A 20,029-nucleotide genomic window follows, 5' to 3' on the forward strand; every position below is an offset into this window, starting at 1 on the left:
GAGCTGATTCTAGCTGCGACAAAACACTCTCAGGAAATTCCCCTTCAAAGTATTGACTTTATGAGGAGACACCCCTGGTTCAACAGCCAGGTACGGATACGCAGAAGGGAATCAAGTCTCAGAACCCATGATCACACACTCTTTCTTGATCGATGGTGGCTCAAAATATCCCTGACCTTTTCTGGAGATGTGAACATGCAATCGTCACGTGCGGCTCTCTTCTCTGCAATCTGCGACTTTCCCTTGCCGTTCAACCTCTGCTGTCTCACACGTCGCCTGTAAAAGAGGGCAACATCATGTCATCCCCGGGGGGGGGGACGGCATGGGGCAAGACCTTGCTCGCCTGGGAGGGCCCTACACATTAGTTACCGATTTCGATAACGCGGAGGGCCTATTGGACTCGACTCTCCGCCAAGCCCGATGAAAAAGGCGGCTACGGCGGACATCTCTATCTGCCTGGCCCAAGCTTCGAGTTCACAGTACGCGAGCTTTGGCCAGGATGCTGCAGTGCGTTCCGACTTCTCCGAGCCCGAGGTTGGGCTTCCTCCGTTCACCGTCTCCAACGGGGGACGTTGAGAACGCGACGTTTTTGGGTCAACTGCCAGCAGCTGACTGCCGCCCTGTGCGGTCAAGACAACTGGCCTCGAGGGCATCACGAGAGGTAGGCCCTCGGAGGTGGATCTGGTCATTGTGCACCAAACGCAGCCGGACGGACGGCCAACCGCCGCCGGCAGCGTGCATAAAATGCGTATTTCCAGCATCCAAAGAAAGTGGTACGAGCTTCAGTGCTGGATGCCGGCTGCCCCGAGACAAATCTGCAGTGTAAATTGTGCCCTCGACGCGGTGCTCGGTGATGTTGGGTCTGAGAGGTCGCGACTTCGGGTTCGCGAGCCCTCCAACGTCTCTAGCAGAACAAAGGTGGCCCAGCGTCCCTTCGGTGCGGCTGCAGAAGCTCCTGCATATGGTTCTTAACGACCTCAGCTATCGGTACGGAGTCATTATGCAACCAGGATGTTGCCCCGCGTACATGTCGTCGTGGACGAAAAACGACAAACCTCCGCATCCTTGACTTTGTAGGCATGCCATCATGATCAGGTTAGTTAGTACTATACCCCCCGGACCATGATGAAAGGGCAGCTCTTGTTCACGCTTTAGCGAATCATCACCCCGGATGGAGAGAACTTGCCCGGGTGCGTGCCTCGAGACGCCGAAGCTCTGGGAGCTGCAGAGGGAGTTGTGGGTCAAGCACCCCGACATGAGGGCTGGATAGCGGATGTGCAGGAGTTTCGCAGGGGCGAGGAGGAGGAGGAGCCGCTGGGGAGAAGTTCCCTGTCATCCACGGCCTGCATATTCGTATATTGGGTCAGGGACCCCGAGGCATTGGATGCCGCTCAGGGATCCTCGTGGAGCCATCACGGGTAGGGAGAAGGATGCCTTTCGCGCCGCGAGACGGTAGAGATTGAAGAGCCGGAAGCCATCAGCCAGTTATCAGGTCAAAGACGGAACGCAGGAGAGTGAGTGGGATGTAAAGATTGATCCCGCTGCTGACTCGAACAAGATCAAACGTATCTGATAACTTCCAATTAGACATCTAATAAGAGTATTGATATTCATATCTAGCTACGCCCGATAATTGCTGGCCTGCATCAGTATTACCCCGTCGAAAGCGGCAGAGGTGAGTTCGCTGTGCGCAGTAGCTGGTGCTGGTTGCATGCAAGCACTTCCACTGGCCCAAACCATACTTTTTCGGACACGGCAACTTGAGTCAACTGTAATAGAGTCATCGGATGAAAAATGTCCTCATAGCAAGTCACTTCTTGGAACGCTGGCACAACAAAGAAAACAAGAAAGAAAGCAAGAAAAAGAAAAACTGACCAAAAGGAAAGTCAAAAATATGGGAGCTAAAGGGTAGCGGTGGTGTGAGAGCAGCTTGTTCTTGCCTCACACTAAACAGCATAGAGATAGGCACGGGGCGAGATGAGCTGGGACAAAGCAAAATAGACTATCCTTACATTCGCTGTTTCGCTCTTGCTAGTTACCTGCCACGTTCATCTAAAGTTGCGCCTGGGGATCCATGTCCGAACTCGCCAACTTGACTGTGATGAATTGGCACCTGTCTGTCCCTTTCTGGGGAGCCGTTCTTCAAAGGGTGTGGGTGAGCGACGATGTCGGAAACCTAATCGCACTCCACAAGGCAAAGGAGGCAATATGCCTTGTAAATCATGCAATCGCTGGCACGACCTGGGATCGACAGTGGCAGGGTCGCGTCATGCCGAGTAGATGAATTTGCATATACAGGGTCTGCTAGGCGAATCTCGCGGTAGATGATCATAGTTTTATTAGCACCATATACCCTGAAAAATCATGGTGTGCTGTTGAACTCAAGAATGACAGCGCCTCTTATCAGAGTACGCCGTCCAAAGTGAACCTCTCAGTGTCTTGCTGGCGAGACGTAAGGGCGGGAAGCCAAGCCCCAGCGGGGAGAAGGAAGCACTAGGTGTTAATAGTGTGCTCAAGGGCGTTCCAGCAGCACAGCCATGGGACGGCAGCGCAAAAGGAAATCCGGACTAGTTGAAGCCAACTGTTGTGGCAACACAAGTACAGCGTCGACTTGTCCGACTGTCCCGCCAACCAGCCAGAGGCTTTTGAAAAGGAAAAAAATCATGAAGGCAGGCCCACGGATGCAATTTTGCTTTCTTGTTCTCCCAGCAGCAATTGTATGAATCTAGGCGGTGTCCTATGTTCGGATGAGACACGGTCAAGGCACCGTAACTTTCTCACCGTTGGTTTTTGCGGGCGCAGACTGTATTGCGGCTTTCACAAGTAAGCCTGGGCGGGCCTTTGCGAAATTCTAGGCCACCGGGAGGACAAGGGACTCCTTGCCGGATACCACTGTAAGCCTGGTCTGTGGCAATTAAATTGAACAGATATTGCAGGCTACTACAGGCATTCGACCCAAAAGAAAACAGCCACGACCGTGCGCAACGAGGGCTGACCAACTCCAGTTGTAACTTGTCACTGTGGAAAAGTCTGAGCCCCCGGGGCTGGACGGCTTGGTACGGCCTGGTCCACCAAAGCAATGCTCAAGCTCGCCGGAATGACAACCGTATTGTGGGCGGGAATACTGCCAGGCGTTCCGTGTGGGGCAGAGCGAGAAGCTTGTCGCTCTTTACCTATTATGCCGACCGTGATAGAGTTGAGGATCGCGCCGCCAGGGACGTTGGCCGTGGCGCATCTTATGGCCGTGCTCATACCGCGTCGATCGTATGATGTGCTCTGCAGTGTCCGAATGGTCTCTCATTTCACGTAGAATATATGCCAGTGCGAATGTCATTCCTTGTTACCTGTACCAGAAATCTGGCAGAGGCAACCCGGATTTTCGGCTCATCGTCGCCTTGGGGCAGGAGACCGAGCCGAGAGGGGCTCTCTCCAGCTGGCTGGGAAAGTGATAGCTCGCGCGCAGGGAGGATTTGCTTTTGAGGACGACGACCCTCCAGCCCACTGGTAACTAGTGCGCACTCTGTCCGCTAGCCGGTCGTCTCTCGCGTCATTTCTGCCCATGGCCCTTGTCCATTCTCTGCGGGTGGACCGTTGGAACTGGCTCCAAGTGGCTGCGGAACCAGGTTTGTGGTACGCGGTGCGCCTCATCAAGCCGCACTTCTTTTTGTTGTTGCATACGCAGACGCAACATGAGCACTTCGTACATTCTGGAATCACTTCGTCCGCGTTTTCCCCCTGCTTGTCACATCAACATCGTCATCACCGTTTTTCTTTGGTCTGTACCTCGCATCCTTGTGGGTTCAGTGAGAAGCGAACGGGCGAGGAGAGTTCTGTAATAGTCGGTTATTATTAGACGCCTCGTGCGGAGCTTCGGGGATTCTGCTGGCCCAGCCTGGTCCAGCCGAAGAGAGCACCTCCAAGAGAACCCTGATATCAGAGTTCCTTGAGTCAACCGTGGAAAAGGACACGAGACTCGAGCAGTGTACGTTATTAAACCTTGCACAAGTACGAACATATTTCTTTTCGTTGAGTCGCACTGGTGGTAGTTGGAGACGCAATCGGCTGTGCCAAAGACGCTAGCCACCCTCCTGCAGGTGCGGCCCTTGCCTGCGGGAGCTGATGCGTCGACTCCGTAAGAAGAGTGCTTTTGGTGCCCCATCGCACCAATGTAGCGGCACACGAGAATAACAAGAAAATAAAAGTGAGAGATGATGGCAAGGGGGCAAGTGATCGCCCGACTGGTATGCTGCTGGTGTGGACTAACCTATTGTGGCGCGAACATCCTCCAACAAAGCAGTCTGCTGGCCAGGAAAAAGCAAGCTTGGAGTAGCATCAGGGCCGGAATATCGTTCGTTGTCAATTGTTTCCGACCCAAGGGCAGCGAAGCTCAAAGGCATCAACAATAATCGTATTAGGAGGTGGTATCCTGTCCTGTTGCCGCAAGAGTCTCTGTATTGTAGGCGACGACCGACGGGGAGGCTCCGAAGGACGTCTTGCCCAGGTCTCCCAGCAGTGATTCGGGTTGGTATTGCTGCGTCTTGGCAGATAGGGGTGACGATTGGCCGAAAAGTCAATTGTGGCGGCGTTGCTGTTTTAGAGTCATCGTGTCTCGTTGGTCTTAACTAGGGCCTTGGAGCCATTCATCAGGCTGGCTGGCGTGTGGTTGCCGGAAGATGAGACTTGCAGTGCTGGATTGCAAGCATCGCCCGCAGAGCAATTCGAACAGCTCATGTCGCCACCACCAGCAGCGTGGGAGGAGAGACAAGAGGTGGAGAGGAGGTGGATGTGTGCCGCCATCTCAACTGGCTGGTGGTGCCAATTGCGCGTCAGGCTAGGTCCAGGTCTGAGAGTCAATGGTTTCCCCCTGTCATTTTTGTTAGCTAGTGTCTTCTTTTTTTGGCCTTGGTGTTTTGCTTCTTTCTGCCCTCTTGTTTCTTTGGCTGGGCTGCTGTTGTACCAGCTGTTGTACCAGGGGCATCCACATGCAGAGCTCCCCTTCACCCTTGTGTAGTGGGTGGCTTCCTTCCTTGCATCTCCACCGGACCGTTGCTTGCTTTTTGACTGTGGTGTCACTGGGTGGGTGGTCGGTGGTGGTGGTGTGCTGGCTGCCCTTGCCTCGTTCTTAAAAGAATGGCAGACCCCCTCCGGCATGGGGTTTAGAAGGAATGTCCTCCTTACGATGCGAATCTCTGCATACTACTAGGTTGTAGAAGCGAGGAATTGGACGACGTTTGCACCTCATTTCTGCAATCATCCTGCTGTCAGCTGTCAACTGTTTATGCTGCCAGTTGCCAGCTGCCAACGCTTTATTTACATCACCATTTCGACTGCTAGTTGCCTGCCAGCTGCCAACCGACACTTCGCCAGCTGCCGGCGGTTCTTCCGGAATTGGCAACTCCATCTGCCGTTGCCGCTCCCCTGCCCGCTGCCCGCTCGGCTCAGGTACTTCCCACTATTACCTGGTTGTGCTCTTATTACTCTTACTGCGCCGCAACTATTAACTTACACCTGCGCTCGCGCCGCCTCGACCAACTTCATCCTCGCCAACGATACCCAGCACCCTGGCCTCAACTCGGCAACTTGATTGACTCGTCTTCGAAAAAAGGACCTCTCCACTGTCCACCGCTCGGCTCTCGTCAGGTGCTTCCACTCTTCGGATCCATACTTGCGTTGCTTGCTCTCTTGGCGCTTCTTCGCATGTCGCTCTTGGTCACTGCCCATCAGCGATTCGAGCCGCTTGACCTATCTTCTGGATACTAGTCCTGGAAATGCTCTGATCAGGACTCATCTACACTCCAATTCGTCTCAAAGCCCTAGCTCAAAGACGCCATTGTTGCGTGCTTCGTCTTGCCGCTCACTTGTGCCTCATCTCGAGACATTGGCGTAACCTACGGCTGCAAACGCTCGTGTTTCTTAGCCACCACTATACCACCACCCCCCTCGGAGATTTAATACCATATCGACTTCTGAAACCGTTTCGATACAGCTACCCGTCGCCATGTCGAACCGATTTGATCGCTTTGAGCGGCTCTTTGCTTACAAGCGCAAGGGCTCGCTCCCTACCGTCGTCACCTGCGAGCCTCAACCGCCAAGCCCTACTGTCCGTCTTTCGGAGCTCGATCAGCAATTTCCTTCGCCGTCCTTCATCCGCCCTAAGAAACTCCGGATGTGTGCACGAGACGAAATTCGCCTCAGGGAAGTCACCGGCCGCTCTCCTTCCGTTCCAGACATCTTCACTTCGCAAGGCTCCATCCGCGGCCACTCTCGGGAGAACGGCTCGATTGGCAGCGCGTGCTCCCGAAACGGACCGGTCCGCTCGCCTTCTCTTAACAGTAGAAGACAACACCGCCTAGTCACCGGCCTCCGCGATTTTCAATTTCCCAAGCCAACTTTCCAAAACGGCCAAATCTCTCCCCAGTCCTCCACCTTCAGCGACAAGTCGAGTGAAGCCCCTCGCATTCCCAGCCCACGATCACGCTCACCTCTTCACATGGATATTCCTCCATATAGAATCGACACGCCCCCCTCGTCGGACCCCGAGGATAACACCAGCTCTTCCGAGCCGTGGCGCACAAAGAAGTTGCCCGAACTTCCTCACCGAGCTCCGCCAACACCCGACGAGTCTCCCCAGCTCGGACCGTTGCCCGATCCACCGCGCCCGCCTCAACTTCGCCATTCTCAATCTACAGGTGCTCTGGAAAAGATGATGTTCAGTGACATCAACTTGGACTTTGGTGACGCTCTCGAAGATGTGCCCATGCGCAGATCCAATAGTGAGCACAGCCTTGCACCATCAGAAGCTCCATCAACCGCGAGCTCTGTTCTCCGCGAGCCTGATGTCAACGAGTTCCTCAGCCTGAGTGATGATGACATTGCTGAAGACGCCGAAGAGGAGCTTGCCACTCTTGAAGCTGAAACGCAAATCGCACCCTCTCTGCGGCCGCTTGCTACCACCCTGCTCACCCTTACTCCGCCCCGAGCAAGCCAACCCGCCACAGCTGCGGCTTATGTCGCGGCCAGAATCGCCAAAAGTTACGACTTTGACCTTGTTTACATCGTCAATCTTTGGCCTGGTCCGATGGAGTCGAATGGCGAGCGTCCGTTGATTGGACGTCTCCTTGCCGCCCACGGCCTACACCACGTTCCCTCTCCTCTCCAAATATCCTCCCTGGTTCACACCACCATTTTACGCTCTGATGGCTGGATTGAGTACCGGAACGCTGATGCTCGGCCGCACGATCTGGCCCGCGGCTATGCCAGTGCCTTTTACACGGGCCAGTATGCCAGGAGCCTATCTGGAAACACGTCTACTCCTGTTTCTGGCGTCCGCCTGTCCGAGCAGATTGACCGTGGCATTGTCTTTGCCGCCTACCGCAAGCCCCGCCCAGGCAACGACCGTCTCGGCCATTCTTTTGATGATAAGGAGCTTGGTGAGCTTCACCGAGAGGCAGAGAGCCTCGTGGAGATGCTGATCGATATTCACGTCACCAACCGCCTTCGTCAGCCACGTACCAGCTCTCGCACCACCGAGGAGACTGGTCCCATGCCATTGCAGCAACTCGTTGCGGCATAGACTGGCATACCGCAAGCTACCTTGGCCTGGCGCCCACATGTCTGCAGCTCCCATCTGCAGTACCCCTTTTTTTATGTCTTTGCATCCCATGATACCACAGTTGGGATCTGACACACTCTCTCAACTTTTTTTCTCATCTTGACGAATATGATTATGACCTAGACCTGCGTTGACTTTTGCTTTTTATTATTCTCTTTACATAGTTTGTTGCATGCTGCCGACATGTACATGGTCAAGTTCCTGATTGGACTCGAGGCATATTGCTGCACATTTTCTTTCATCTTGCTTGCTTCTCATCTTGACCATTTTCCTGGCGTGTTGGAACGGCATGGGGGGACGGTAAAAACTAAAAAAGGCCTTGTTCAAAGATTGCAAGGCGGCATGGAAGGCGTCGGAGCTATGTTGATGATTTATGTGTATTTTTTTGTTTGTTTTTTGGTTGGCACTTACAGAGCAAGGTTGAACAGTACATCAAACCGTCGTTGTCATTTTTTAGCATGAAGGGACATAATTGAATCCAATTGACCTGAGAAAGTTTTGCTTGCTGGTGATGGGTATTTCAAACCATGCTATGATTCCATTAGACCCGGACCTGGCTGTGACTGTTTTAACTATATTGTTTGTTTATTGTATATTTGTTCGTTGACCATGCTGCGGCGATTTAGTCAAATGGAATCCTCCGTAGCGCATCGGCGCCTCCCATTTTCCGGATCTCCTGCGCAGCTGCTATGCTACTCGGGACCTTGATGCCGCAACAGTCGTCCCAGCCCTTGCCGTCGTGCGCATGCCCAGCATGCCCCTCTTCGCCCTCGTGCTCGCCACCCGCCGCCGCCTCGACTTCCTCCTCCGCGCACATCCCCTCGGCCGCGGGGACCAGCGAGCCGAACAGGAAGTGCTGCATGACCGGGAGCTTGCCAAGGATCTCCTTGACGAACATCCTCCGCATGCCCGCGTCGATCTTGGCCCACGACCTGGCCGCCGAGATGTCGTCCAGCATGGGGCTGTGCCAGCGCAGGCCGCGGACCGTCTTGGTGCCGTTGACGAAGGCGACCTGGTCGAGGTAGAGGTAGTCCGGCGCGGCCTCCTCGAGGGTGAGGTCGTGGTGGACGGCGCGCGGGGTGATGTACGGGTGGCGCAGGAGCTGGGCGGCGCCGAGCAGGAACGGCAGGAACTGGTAGTCGTCGAGGCCCCAGACGCCGTGGGAGCCGGCGGGTTCGAGGTAGTAGAGCGTCTGGGCGGCGCGCACGGCGGCCAGGTACCGCGGGAAGACGCGCAGCGCGAGCGCGGGCAGGTCCGCTGCGCCGAGCGCCCGCGCGCGGTACAGGCACAGCAGCCACACGGCAAAGTTGAGCTCGTGCCCGGAGCCGTAGTCGATGCGGTCGCGGTTGCCAAACGACTGCGTCAGGTAGGCGCCGGCCTCGGCGGCGGCGGCGCCGTCGAGCCTGAGGCGCAGGTGCCACTCGGGCGCGCGCGCGCGCACCAGGTCGACGAAGCCCTGGAAGGCGCGGTTGCCGAAGCGCGAGCCGCCTTGCTCGTTGGGTGGTGCCAGTTCGGTGAGGGTCTTGGCCTCGTCGAGGACGGCCAGGAGCGTGCGGACGGGCTCGCTCACGGCGTCGTCGCGGACGGCGGGCGCGGACCGGGGCGTGTCGACGACGGCGTCGGCGAGGCCAAACACCCACCCGACGAGGAGGTCGTACGTCGGCGAGGCCAGGAACAGCTCGAGGTCCGCCCGGGTGAGGATGCGTCGCGAGGGCACCGCGTAGGTCCAGCCGGCAGGGTCATCGAGCTGGGCGGGCAGCGGGGGCGTCGGGGGCACGGGGGTCGGGTTGGTGGGTGGCGGGCGGCGCTTACGGGGCTCGAGCTTGGGGAGGCGGTCTTTGAGGTTCGGTATCGAGGAAGCCGACGGGGCGGCTGCTGCCGGGCTTGGTAAGGGCCCGCTGGATGCCATGTTTTGTGTTGGTTGTGTGTGGGAGATGGAAACGCAGGGGAGATGTGCAGGTCGGGGATTGCCATTTTGGCACCTTGAGACCTTGACAGGCGAGGGGCAGTGGCGATCTCCAGTGCCCCACCATAGGTTGGTTACAAGCTTTCCGATATCCGTGCACCGACAACGTTGATGCGGCTCAACGGCACATGATTGAGCAAGAATATGCCAATGTAGAGAAACAGGTTTCTTGTTTCAAAACTGCTATTCTATAATAATTTTTTGCAAGTTTCAAGTTGACCCTTCACCACCGAGGCTCTAGCACATGCCAGATATCAAGAAAGCAATATCGCTACGGGCGTAACCTACCTGAGGAATGCACTAATTATAATCGAGAGCATGTCACGATCCTGAAACCGTCATGTCTTGTGGATATTCGCCAAAAAAAAATAGAGAAAGTAAACTTGCAGTCAATTTTCTCTCCTTCTTAAAACCCATGTTTCTGTCATGTTTGACGCCACATAAACACACCTCGCGTGGTGTAAAGCTCTTGGGTCGCAACGTACAAGTCCCCGAGGTTCATTACCTGTACCTAGGGCGCATAAACTGCATGCTTGGTACGCCAAAGTTCCTCCAGACAACTGTATCGGTCGATTATCTATTTTGATTTTCGTTTATACATATCCTGCTTCTTTTCTGCACCAGTGGATATAATCTGCCGAACAAATCGAGCCAACAATATTCTGAGATGCCGAGGGGGGGGCGATGTTCGGAACGTGCCACTGCAACAACCAAAGTCAGATGAATTGCTGCGACGTCAACTAGTATGAGTATATCGAATAATACTATTTTATTAAGGGAGTCAACTAATCGTGTTGAAACTTTCGCAGTTTGCCTCACTGTCTCATGACTGCGTGTACTACGATACCAAAGTACCTACCCACACTAATTGGCCGTAGCGGTACTTGCAGTGACCATACCCACCTGAAATTTCCAACCCACCTTGAACTTGAAATTTCCCTAGCAGCTTCAACAGACAACCTCATCGATAACGCAAAGATGGCACCGAGTGCGGAACCAAGGGCCGAACTGGCACCGCTCCCCAAGGCGGACGGCTCCGCCACATACTCGTACGGCGGCTACACGGTGACCAGCGCGGTCAACGGACCGATCGAGGCTGGTCGGCGCGATGAGAATCCGTTTGAGGCCATCGTCGACGTCAACGTCCGTCCCGCGGCAGGCGTAGGAGGTACGTCCTCACCTGCGGATGATTCTATTCACGATATTGGAAAGGCTGACAAATGCAGGCACGGCGGAGAGACTGCTCGAGTCCATCCTGCAGCGCGCGCTGCGGCAGCTCATCCCCATCAGGAGCTTCCCGCGGACCATGATCCAGATCACGCTGCAAGTCACGGAGACGCCCGAAAACGCCTACGTCAACACCAAAGTGGTTCAAGCCCAGCTGGTACGTTCTGCCCCCTTTCTACTTTTGCCTAACCCCTCTCTACGGACTGACCTGGCTGACGGCAAAACAGGACCTCGCCATCATCCCGGCGCTGCTGCACGCCGCCATCCTCGGCCTGCTCACGGCTTCCGTGCCTCTTAAGACGGTGGCCACGGCCGTGACGCTCGCCGTGCGCGCCGCCGACGGGCACGTCGTCGCGGACCCGGACGCGCGGACCGCCGAGACCGCGCGGTCGCTGCACGTCCTGGGCTACGCCGCCGCCGACGGCGGCGACGACGCCGACGACGGAGAGCTGCTGCTGGCGGAGAGCCAGGGCGCCTTCACGGTGGTCGAGTGGGAGGCGGTGCTCAAAAAGGGCGAGGAGGTGTGCTGCCGGGCGGTGCGGCGGGGGCTGGAGGAGGAGGACACGGCCATGGCGGACGCTGGTGAGGCGCCGAGCATACGCGCGTTTATCCGGTCGGTGATGGAGACCAAGATTGCGCAGGATCTGTCATGGAAGTGAGGAAGAGGAAGAGAAAGGGGAGAGGAAATGGGAGGGAAAAAAAGGCAAATATGCTCTGGGCATACCTGTTTCATTGGGAGAGACGCATGCTTCACGTGGTTTATGCAATGGAGCAAAATGGCATGAAGTTATAGGCGTCGAAAAGGACATCATTGGGTGTAGAGGCGTTGGCATACTTGATCACTTTCTTGTCTGTTTTTGCTTTTCTTTTTTGTCACTAGTCATTTGGAAATGATACTCGCCATGTGGGTGAAACGCAGTTACATCTATAGCAATAACAACAATGCTGCTGCTTGCTGTTGTTGGCTACGTCTGGCTTCAGCCTTAACCTCACCACTGCGCCAAGATTCACGCTCCTTTCATTTTGATTTCCCCCTTCGCCCTGCTTATTTCCCTTTTTTTTCTGCTAGTGGGGGGACCTCGCTGCACGATCATCCCTGGTCTGATCTAGTTAACGCAACACCGTCCATCAAATCCCCCGATGCGTGCGCGCGCGCGCGGCCCAAGGTCTCACACAGACTGCGGACGTTTCAGCAGATGGGCTCTGCCCGCCCACAGGGAGGCGTTTCACCTCGCCGTCAGGTTCCCTGGTTGGGGGAGGAGGAGGCAGGTAGGTCTTGGCGATAAGAAGAGGCGAGATTTCGACGGGATGGATCTCGGAAGAAGAGAAAAGGGAACAGGAAAAAAAAGAAAAGATGGGAAGTTGTAGTAACGGGGGACCCAAGGCCACCACGTTGGTCGGCCCAGTTAGGTGCATACGGTAATAAGCTTACAACGCCACGCAGGGAATCCATTCCCCAAAAAGGGAACAATTACTTTGCATGTAAGAGGCCCAACGCAGATTCATCCAGATGTACGGAGCAGTACAAAATAGCAAAGGAGGGGGGACTCGGCTATTAATAAAGAGATGCCAACTATAGCTCGATCTAACAAAGCCAAGACCGTCTCGACAAGTTAGTGAACCGCGGTCCCCCTTAGCCCTAGGGAAGGAAGCGCCGTAGGTGGGTGGCAGCGGGATCCAGATAATGCTAAGCAGGTACCTTGTTACACCCAAGCAAACCAACAACTACGTTCATCCCTTTACGGGAGGGAGGGCCATGACGACGCCGGTCGTTACAGACTTTCCCGTGGCAGCCCAACTACCTATAGCGTTACGCCGGCCGCCCACAGGTCGGCGGAGCTTGCCGAGGTGTTCTTGCACCGTGCCGAGTTATGTCACTGCCCTCGACTCGTTCGGCCGCTCTGTCACAAGCCGTGTCAGAGCGGTCGTCTGATGTTGCTGGACGCCCCCCCGCCCCCCTTCTATACTGAGAGGGCCAAGCAGCGACCGCCTATTCCCCCTCCTCCTCCCAAGACAGGGCGAGTAGGAGCGCTGACAAGTGAGGTCTTGGGGCCGTCTCAGGTCCTATAGCTTGGAGAGGGTCACACTTGCTTCAGCGGTCGCCGCGCGCGCGCGCGCGATAACTAGACAGATGGGGAAGGTTGGTGTGTGTGTGTGTGAGAGAGAGAGAGAGAGAGAGAGAGAGAGAGAGAGAGAGAGATTTGATTGTGTTGTTGTGTGTGCTACGGGTAGCCCGTGGTCACAATGGGACTTTGAACTTGACGCCGCCTTGTTTCCGCGACGGGCCGGGCAAAACGCCATGCACAAGCAAGCGTTTTGCCTCGAAAACAATGGGCGCTTGCTTTGCCTTCTCTGCTGGGTTAGGTGCGTAGCTGGAGGAGAGACGGAGGATCGATTTAATATGCAGCCCGTCTGCCCATCCCCTTTCGATGGGATTCCTTTCTTTGTCGTCGATCTATCTATTCCGGTGCTGATAGACTCGGCCGAGTTGAGAGATTTTGTGCTTTCAGTGTTTAGTGATGCCAGAGTTGATCTCTGTCTAGCCTTTGCGTTTTTTGTCTTTGTTCCACCGTTGCACTTCATTCTACTTTATTGTTTACATTCTCTTCTTTGTCTCGGGGGGGTTTTTTTTTACCGTTTCACTCAATTTCTACTCATTCGCTGGCCGAGGGCTTTACCTGTGTGTTTCGCCAACCAACCAACGACTTGTCTCCATCGTCAGTCATTCTTCTTCCACAGCACATTTCATCAGTAAGTTAGTATCTGACTTTGCATTCGGACAAAGACTAATCAAGACACCAACCAGCATAGCGTTTTATTTTTATTTTTTATTTTTTTTGCCAAATTTCATATACAAAACTCGGATATTGCCCTTTTTTTTTCGAAAGGACAAATTCATTTAATTTCCGTCAACAAGGCCTGCCAATCCAAAACCAACTCGAAGCCAGTCGCAGACGCCGGGAAGCCACATCCCGCACTTGTATACCTACCAGGATACTTTTTTTTGGTACGAATCGGCAAGTCACAAGTGTAAGCGTGATGGATCTCATCAGTCCTGTCTCACCAAACCGGCCAGAGTTTAGACTAACAGGGGCCGTGATAGGCTGGTGGCCTGCCAACTCATCGAGCCGGGACGGACTCTTCTAGTACGACGTTTAGGCTTACGCTACCAAAGTCCGCCACGAGATATTCACCGGAGTTTATCACGATAATACCGAACATCATTCTGAGAGGGGAAAAAAAATACTACTAAAAAAACAAGTACAAAATGGCACCTCAAATCACATCACCATTGTCGCCAACCAAAGATAGCCTCGACTCGCCCACTCTCCACCCAGCGCTTTGGTCCCCTACGGGTACTTCAGGTGGCAGTGGCAGTGGCAGTGGCAGTGGCAACAGTGACCACCGGCCCGTGTCCTCCTCGTCAGCGTCAGCAACACCCTCGCACCACCATCAGCATCCCTCCTTCTTCATCAACACCTCAAAAGCCACCGCCGCCGCCGCTCTGTGTTACGAGCCACGGGCCAAGACACCGCTGTCTGCCGTGTCCATCATGGGAAGTGCCGCTGCTGCAACGGAGCAAGACACAGAAGTGAAGCCGACGACGACTCCAGCGGCTGAAACCACGGCTCTTACACCATCGCCATCTCCAACGTGGGGCGGCGCCGCATCAAACACCACCACCACCACCACCACCACATCCACCACATCCACCATCGCCGCCGCCTCTTCCGCAGCCCTAATCTCCGACGAGGACATCTCTCCTCGCACTGCCGCCTTTCCGCACTCCTCTCCCACCCCAACCACCACAACCACCCCAACCAGAAATACCGGCACCACCATCTCCGGCCGCCGCGACAAGCTGCCCGGCGCTCGCTTCACCCCCAAGCCTCTGATGCTTCGCCAGTCGCCGCCGCCCTCCTCGCAGGCACCTTCAGCCGCCGCCGAGGACATCTCGGCCCTCGGCCGTCCCAAGCCCGACGACGCCGCCGCTGCCCTCTCCCTCAACAGCATGCTCTCCTCCCCATCGTCCATCGCCGCCAGCATGCACGGCACGCTCCCCAACCCGCCCCTCTCCGCCGCCTCCCTCCAGCTCGCCGATGCGCTGCAAAACCTCGCCGCCGCCCGCAGCACCACCACAACCGCCACCATCGCCGCCAGCAACCACCGCCGGCGCTCCTCCACCACCACGGCCACCACCGCCCTCGCTGCCCTGCGCTCCCCGTGCTTCTACCACCAGCGCTTCGACGACGCTGTCGACATTGACCGCGTCCTCGAGGAGATTCGCGGCGATGAGCCCTCGTCCATGTCGCACTCGCGCCTCGTCCAGACTGCCACCTCCGTCCGCGAGGTATCCAAGCAGTTGCGTCGGCGGCCCGTCCGCCGCGCCGTCCGCAGCGTCATGATTGTCACCAAGGCCCGTGACAACCAGCTGGTTCACCTCACCCGTGAGCTCGCCGCCTGGCTGCTCCGCACACCCCGCTACGGCAGCTCGCGCGGCGTCTGCGTCTACGTCGACGCCAAGCTGCGCAGCTCACGCCGCTTCGACGCCCCCGGCCTCATCGACGGTGACCCAGCGCTCGCCGACATGCTGCGCTACTGGACCCCCGACCTGTGCTGGGGTCGGCCCGAGGCGTTTGACCTCGTCCTCACCCTCGGCGGCGACGGCACCGTGCTCTTCACCTCCTGGCTCTTCCAGCGCATCGTCCCCCCCGTGCTGTCCTTCTCCCTCGGCAGCCTCGGCTTCATGACCACGTTCGAGTTTGACCGCTACCGCGCGCACCTCGACCGCGTCATGGGCGACGACGGCATGAAGATCAACCTGCGCATGCGCTTCACCTGCACCGTCTTCCGCCACGACGCGCCCACCGCGAACCCCGTCGAGCAGTTCGAGGTCCTCAACGAGCTCGTCATCGACCGCGGGCCCTCGCCCTACGTCTCCAACCTCGAGCTCTACGGCGACGACGAGCTGCTCACCGTCGTCCAGGCCGACGGCTGCATCTTCTCCACGCCCACCGGCTCCACCGCCTACTCGCTCTCCGCCGGCGGCTCCCTCGTCCACCCGGACATCCCCGCCATCCTGCTCACCCCCATCTGCCCGCACACGCTCAGCTTCCGCCCCATGGTGCTCGCCGACACCATGGCGCTGCGCGTCGCCGTCCCCCGCGCCTCCCGCGCCACCGCCTACTGCGCGTTCGACGGCAAGGGCCGCGTCGAGCTGCGCCAGGGCGACCACGTCACCATCGCCGCCTCGCAGTACCCGTTCCCGACGGTCACACGCACCGACACGGAGTGGTTCGACAGCGTGAGCCGCACGCTGCGGTGGAACACGCGCGCGGCGGCGCAGAAGCCGTTCGAGGGCGAGGGCGAGGGCGAGGGCAAGGAGGACGAGGACGAGGCGTGGGACATTGACACGGACAGCGCGTACTACGCGAGCGAGGAGGGAAGTGTCAGCACGAGTCCCATCCGGAGACAGATGAGCATGCTCGGGCTGTGAGGCATGCTTGGAAAAAAAAAGAATACTACATTGGCATATCGAAGCGATCAACAGTTATATATACATTAGCATGAGCACGTTTAAAGATTTTCGTTTCTTCCTTCTCTTATGATGGGCGTTTTGGGCCAGATGGGCAGGTAGTTGGATACAAGGAAGGATAGGCACATTGGGTTTCGACTGTTCCTGGTGAACATGGACAGAGCATAGATACAGCGGGCATTCATCAATACACATGCATATTTGGATTTTCTGCGCCACGCATCTTTCGGGTTTTGCTTTGTTGACCGTGTTCTGCATATTGACTGACTTTTACTTGATTTCAAAGTTCACCGACAGGGTCAGTTCTGACAAAGTGTCCAATATATTGCTTTGTTGTTCAAGATCAATAAAAGTACAGACATACCGCTGCTATCCCCAGATTTGAAAGAAGAAAAGAGGAAAAGAACAAAAATCAAATATATCCCCAAAACACTGCACCTTGTGTGTTTTTTATATGCGCCAAAGACGTTCGTTTGCCCATGATGCCATGGAGAGAAAATGAACAAAACATTCGAAAAGAAAAAAAAAACAACCCAACCCCAACAAGAAACAGAAAACAAAACAAAGGCCGTCCAAGACCGTCCGGGACGTCAAGACGAGCACCACGTCGTCTCGACTCCCAAGGTTGCAACTCCATGCTAACTTCTCTCGTATGCGTGGATGCTGCTGCTGCTGCTACTGCTGCTGTGCTACTTAGAGCTTTGAAGAAGAAGAAGAAAATAAAAAGGCAAAAACACCGCCATGTCCTTTTTCTGTACCCAACAAAAATGGCTTCGCTGAAAACCGCGCCTAGAAATTCCGAAATTCGAGTTGACAAAAAGAAAATCTCTGTGAGTTTTTTTCATTCATTCCGTCGTGTCCTGTGGGTTAAGGGAGAGCACCCCCATACTCGCTTTCCCAGTGGTTTGGTTTGTCAACCAGTGACTCCTTCTTTTCCGCATTCATTACGCTTCATCGTCGTTGACATGTGTGGACGAGTTGTTGGCTATCGCCACGCGCCTTGACTGAGGGACAACAGGCCGGCCACGCAGTCCATGTCGGGCTTCTTGCTGGGGCTCACCTGCCCGCGCATAAACTTCTCGACATCGGCGTCGCGCGAGACGCGGGTAGCCTCGTCCTCGAAGATGTCGACGCTGTCCTTCATGCCGCGGGGCCGCGAAGGGGCCGTGTTGGCACGGTTGCCCAGCCGTCCGGGGCTGCGGCTCTGTAGCACGCTGGCACCAACGCGTCGGGGGTTCTTAGGCTTAGCCGATGCGGCGGTTGGTGGGCGACGAGAGCCCGCCCCGGCCGCGTTCCCGTCCTCATCAGGGCTCCAGTTTTCCTTGTCCGAGTCGGTCGGAGACTCGAGCAGGCTGGTCTTGGGTTTCCCATCGCCCTTCACCAACGGTTCGTCGTTTTCCTTGCCGACGTGCTCCAGGCGGGCGACGCTCGACATGGTCCGGCTAAACTTGGCCTTTTTGGCGTAGTGTCCGTCACGGGGTGTAGTCACGGGAGTGTTGCGCCTCGAGTTGCTCGGTTGCAGCACGCCGCTCGTGGAGCGCAGCAGGCTGATCGCGGCCACGGCAGAGCCGTTGGACTCGTGCTCTGCGTGAGTCGTCAATTCATCACGAGTTTGTGCATCGGCACACGACTGCCAGGCCTGTACGTCCCGTGAGCGGCCACGAGCCAGACGAGGCGGCAAGAAGCTGGTTAGCGTCGAAATCGGAGGGAGAGTTACAGTAGGCAGAGCGCTGTAGCTTCGCTTTAGGCCGCGCTGGCGGGGAAATTCGGGACCGGAAGCGTATTTTTGAGGTGATGGACGCGTTGGGGAAGGCGCGCTGTCAACGAGTTCAGCTTTGCCTTCCAGAGACAAGGAGAGTCGGACGTTGGATTGACTCTGCCGTTGGCTGGCATTATGAGTTGTGTCAGAGACGCAAGATGATGGAGCAAATAGTCTACGATGGATCAAATTAGTGCGTGTATATACGCGTCATGACAACCGCGTGCGTACCTCGGAGAATCATCAGCACTGCGGGTCTGGCCGGCAGGAGTGGAAAACGAGCTGCCAATGTTCCATCTGTTGGCGAGATAGCCTACAGAGCTGGAGAAGGAGTGGGTGATCGAAGGCGGCCCATCCTGGCTGCTCTGTGAGGAAGAGAGGTCGCGGTTTTGAGGAGTCGTCTCCGGCAATTGAGGGTTTGTGGGCCCAGAAGCTCGGGGGGTAGCCGTAAACAATTGTGCCGTGGATGGGACGGGCTTCGGAGACGTGTGTGGCGGTGAGACGGCCTGGGTATCCGCGGGGACGTGAGCGGACACGGGGACCGGGGCTTCGGCATTGGCTACGCTGGCGGTAGCGGCCATGGGGTCGGTCGCGGCGGGATGCAGGCCATTGAATCGGAGAGCGGCAAGTTCTTGGGGCGAGAGCGGACGCGACTTTCGTCTGTCGTTTTGGCGACGATTTTGGAACCAAATCTGCAAAATGAATGTCAACAATTGTCCGGGAGTGGAGTTTTTGCACGCGTATTTGACGTGTCGATTGCCAAGCTTGCTATGGTCCATTCATACTTGAACTTCCTTCTCGTTGAGGGAAACGCGGTTTACAATATCAAGACGCGCTTGCTTGTCGGGTTTTGGGTTCGACTTGTAAGCTTCCTCAAGAATGACCTTGTCCTTGGCACTAAGGAGAGAAACCACTTATGTTAGTCTATGCGTGGACAGCTCGAGAGAAGCCTAAAGGTATATATAGATGGTGGTGGACGTACGCGGTACGCTTCCGCTTGCCCTTGGGGTGCTTCTCCATGGCCGGTTCCGAGTCGAACGAGTGGGCGGCGTGCGGCACATCCTGGGAAAGCACGGAGGAGTCGTGTCGAGCAGGCGAGGACGGATCATGTAGAGGTTCCGAGGCGACAAGGGAGGAGTCTGGAGACGAGTTGGACATGGCGAGGTGGGAAGAAGCGGTGCAAGGTTCGTTTGGAGGAGGAGTAGGGTCGAAACAGGTGGTGCTTAAAGGCTACCAGGCATCACTATACGCGGACCGGGACGGGACGGGGGAGGGCTTCGGAGATGCAAGGGCGTTGAGGAGGGGAGGAATCAGAAGGTCGACGAGCCCGAGGACAAGATGAGGTGAAGTTGAGGGGGGAGGAAGAGAAGAAAGAGTGCAAAATATCGAGTAGGAAAGAAACAAGAGAAGAAGAAGCATAGACGAGGTTCGAGGGTTCCACCGGACGTGTAGCAGAGGTGGGTCGTGGATGTGGATGTGGTGGGCGTGGACTGGACAGGACGTGGATGGACGTGTGGAGGGTGTGAGCTTGGGTTTGGGCGTGCGGTGCGTGTGGGCGGAGGAGGAGGAATGATGGGTGATTATCTGCAAATTACAGATGCAATTGACCTGAATTACGGGATAAATAAATAGAGTTGCTTGCAATTTAAAAGTTGCTGACATATGTAGGTAGCCAACTGCTTACCCAGCTCCAAGCCGTCCTGAGCTGTCCTGAGCTGTCCTGAGCTGTCTTGAGCTGTCTTGAGCTGTCCTGCCCTGCTCTGCTACGATGGCGCCGCTGCAGGTTGCCAGTTACAGGTGGTTCGTCCACTGCAGAGACACGGCTCTCAGGCAGGTCGACGCTTCAGGCCTTCGTAAAGTGCTTGTGGCTTCGCTCCAGCTCCGCTGTGGCTAGTAGGTCAGGTAAACTGTGGCTCTACCCGCGTCGGT

At 56.2% G+C, this 20,029-nt stretch overlaps 5 protein-coding genes across 5 annotated transcripts; 3 read left to right on the forward strand and 2 right to left on the reverse strand.

Moving 5' to 3' along the window:
- Positions 1-5,998: 5,998 nt before the first annotated feature.
- Positions 5,999-7,573, forward strand: ISF_00089 (hypothetical protein; the record flags this gene model as incomplete). Its single annotated transcript, XM_018843696.1, has 1 exon — positions 5,999-7,573. One exon carries the CDS (start codon positions 5,999-6,001, stop codon positions 7,571-7,573), a length of 1,575 nt encoding a protein of 524 aa, XP_018708146.1.
- A 661-nt stretch (positions 7,574-8,234) lies between these two features.
- On the reverse strand, positions 8,235-9,521 carry ISF_00090 (phosphotyrosyl phosphatase activator; the record flags this gene model as incomplete). Its single annotated transcript, XM_018843697.1, has 1 exon — positions 8,235-9,521. One exon carries the CDS (start codon positions 9,519-9,521, stop codon positions 8,235-8,237), a length of 1,287 nt encoding a protein of 428 aa, XP_018708147.1.
- A 1,035-nt stretch (positions 9,522-10,556) lies between these two features.
- ISF_00091 (ribosomal protein S5 domain 2-type fold domain containing protein) lies at positions 10,557-11,464 on the forward strand (the record flags this gene model as incomplete). The annotated part of the gene is made up of 3 exons (XM_018843698.1): positions 10,557-10,746; positions 10,805-10,962; positions 11,033-11,464. The coding sequence occupies 3 exons, from the start codon at positions 10,557-10,559 to the stop codon at positions 11,462-11,464; spliced, it is 780 nt and encodes a 259-aa protein (XP_018708148.1).
- A 2,609-nt stretch (positions 11,465-14,073) lies between these two features.
- ISF_00092 (hypothetical protein) lies at positions 14,074-16,302 on the forward strand (the record flags this gene model as incomplete). The annotated part of the gene is made up of 1 exon (XM_018843699.1): positions 14,074-16,302. The coding sequence occupies one exon, from the start codon at positions 14,074-14,076 to the stop codon at positions 16,300-16,302; it is 2,229 nt and encodes a 742-aa protein (XP_018708149.1).
- A 1,024-nt stretch (positions 16,303-17,326) lies between these two features.
- Positions 17,327-19,258, reverse strand: ISF_00093 (Homeodomain-like protein; the record flags this gene model as incomplete). The annotated part of the gene is made up of 4 exons (XM_018843700.1): positions 17,327-18,275; positions 18,332-18,792; positions 18,886-18,997; positions 19,083-19,258. The coding sequence occupies 4 exons, from the start codon at positions 19,256-19,258 to the stop codon at positions 17,327-17,329; spliced, it is 1,698 nt and encodes a 565-aa protein (XP_018708150.1).
- Positions 19,259-20,029: the final 771 nt, after the last annotated feature.

Source organism: Cordyceps fumosorosea (genome assembly GCF_001636725.1).
Source record: "Cordyceps fumosorosea ARSEF 2679 chromosome Unknown scaffold_1, whole genome shotgun sequence".
NCBI classification, from domain to species: Eukaryota; Fungi; Ascomycota; class Sordariomycetes; order Hypocreales; family Cordycipitaceae; genus Cordyceps; species Cordyceps fumosorosea.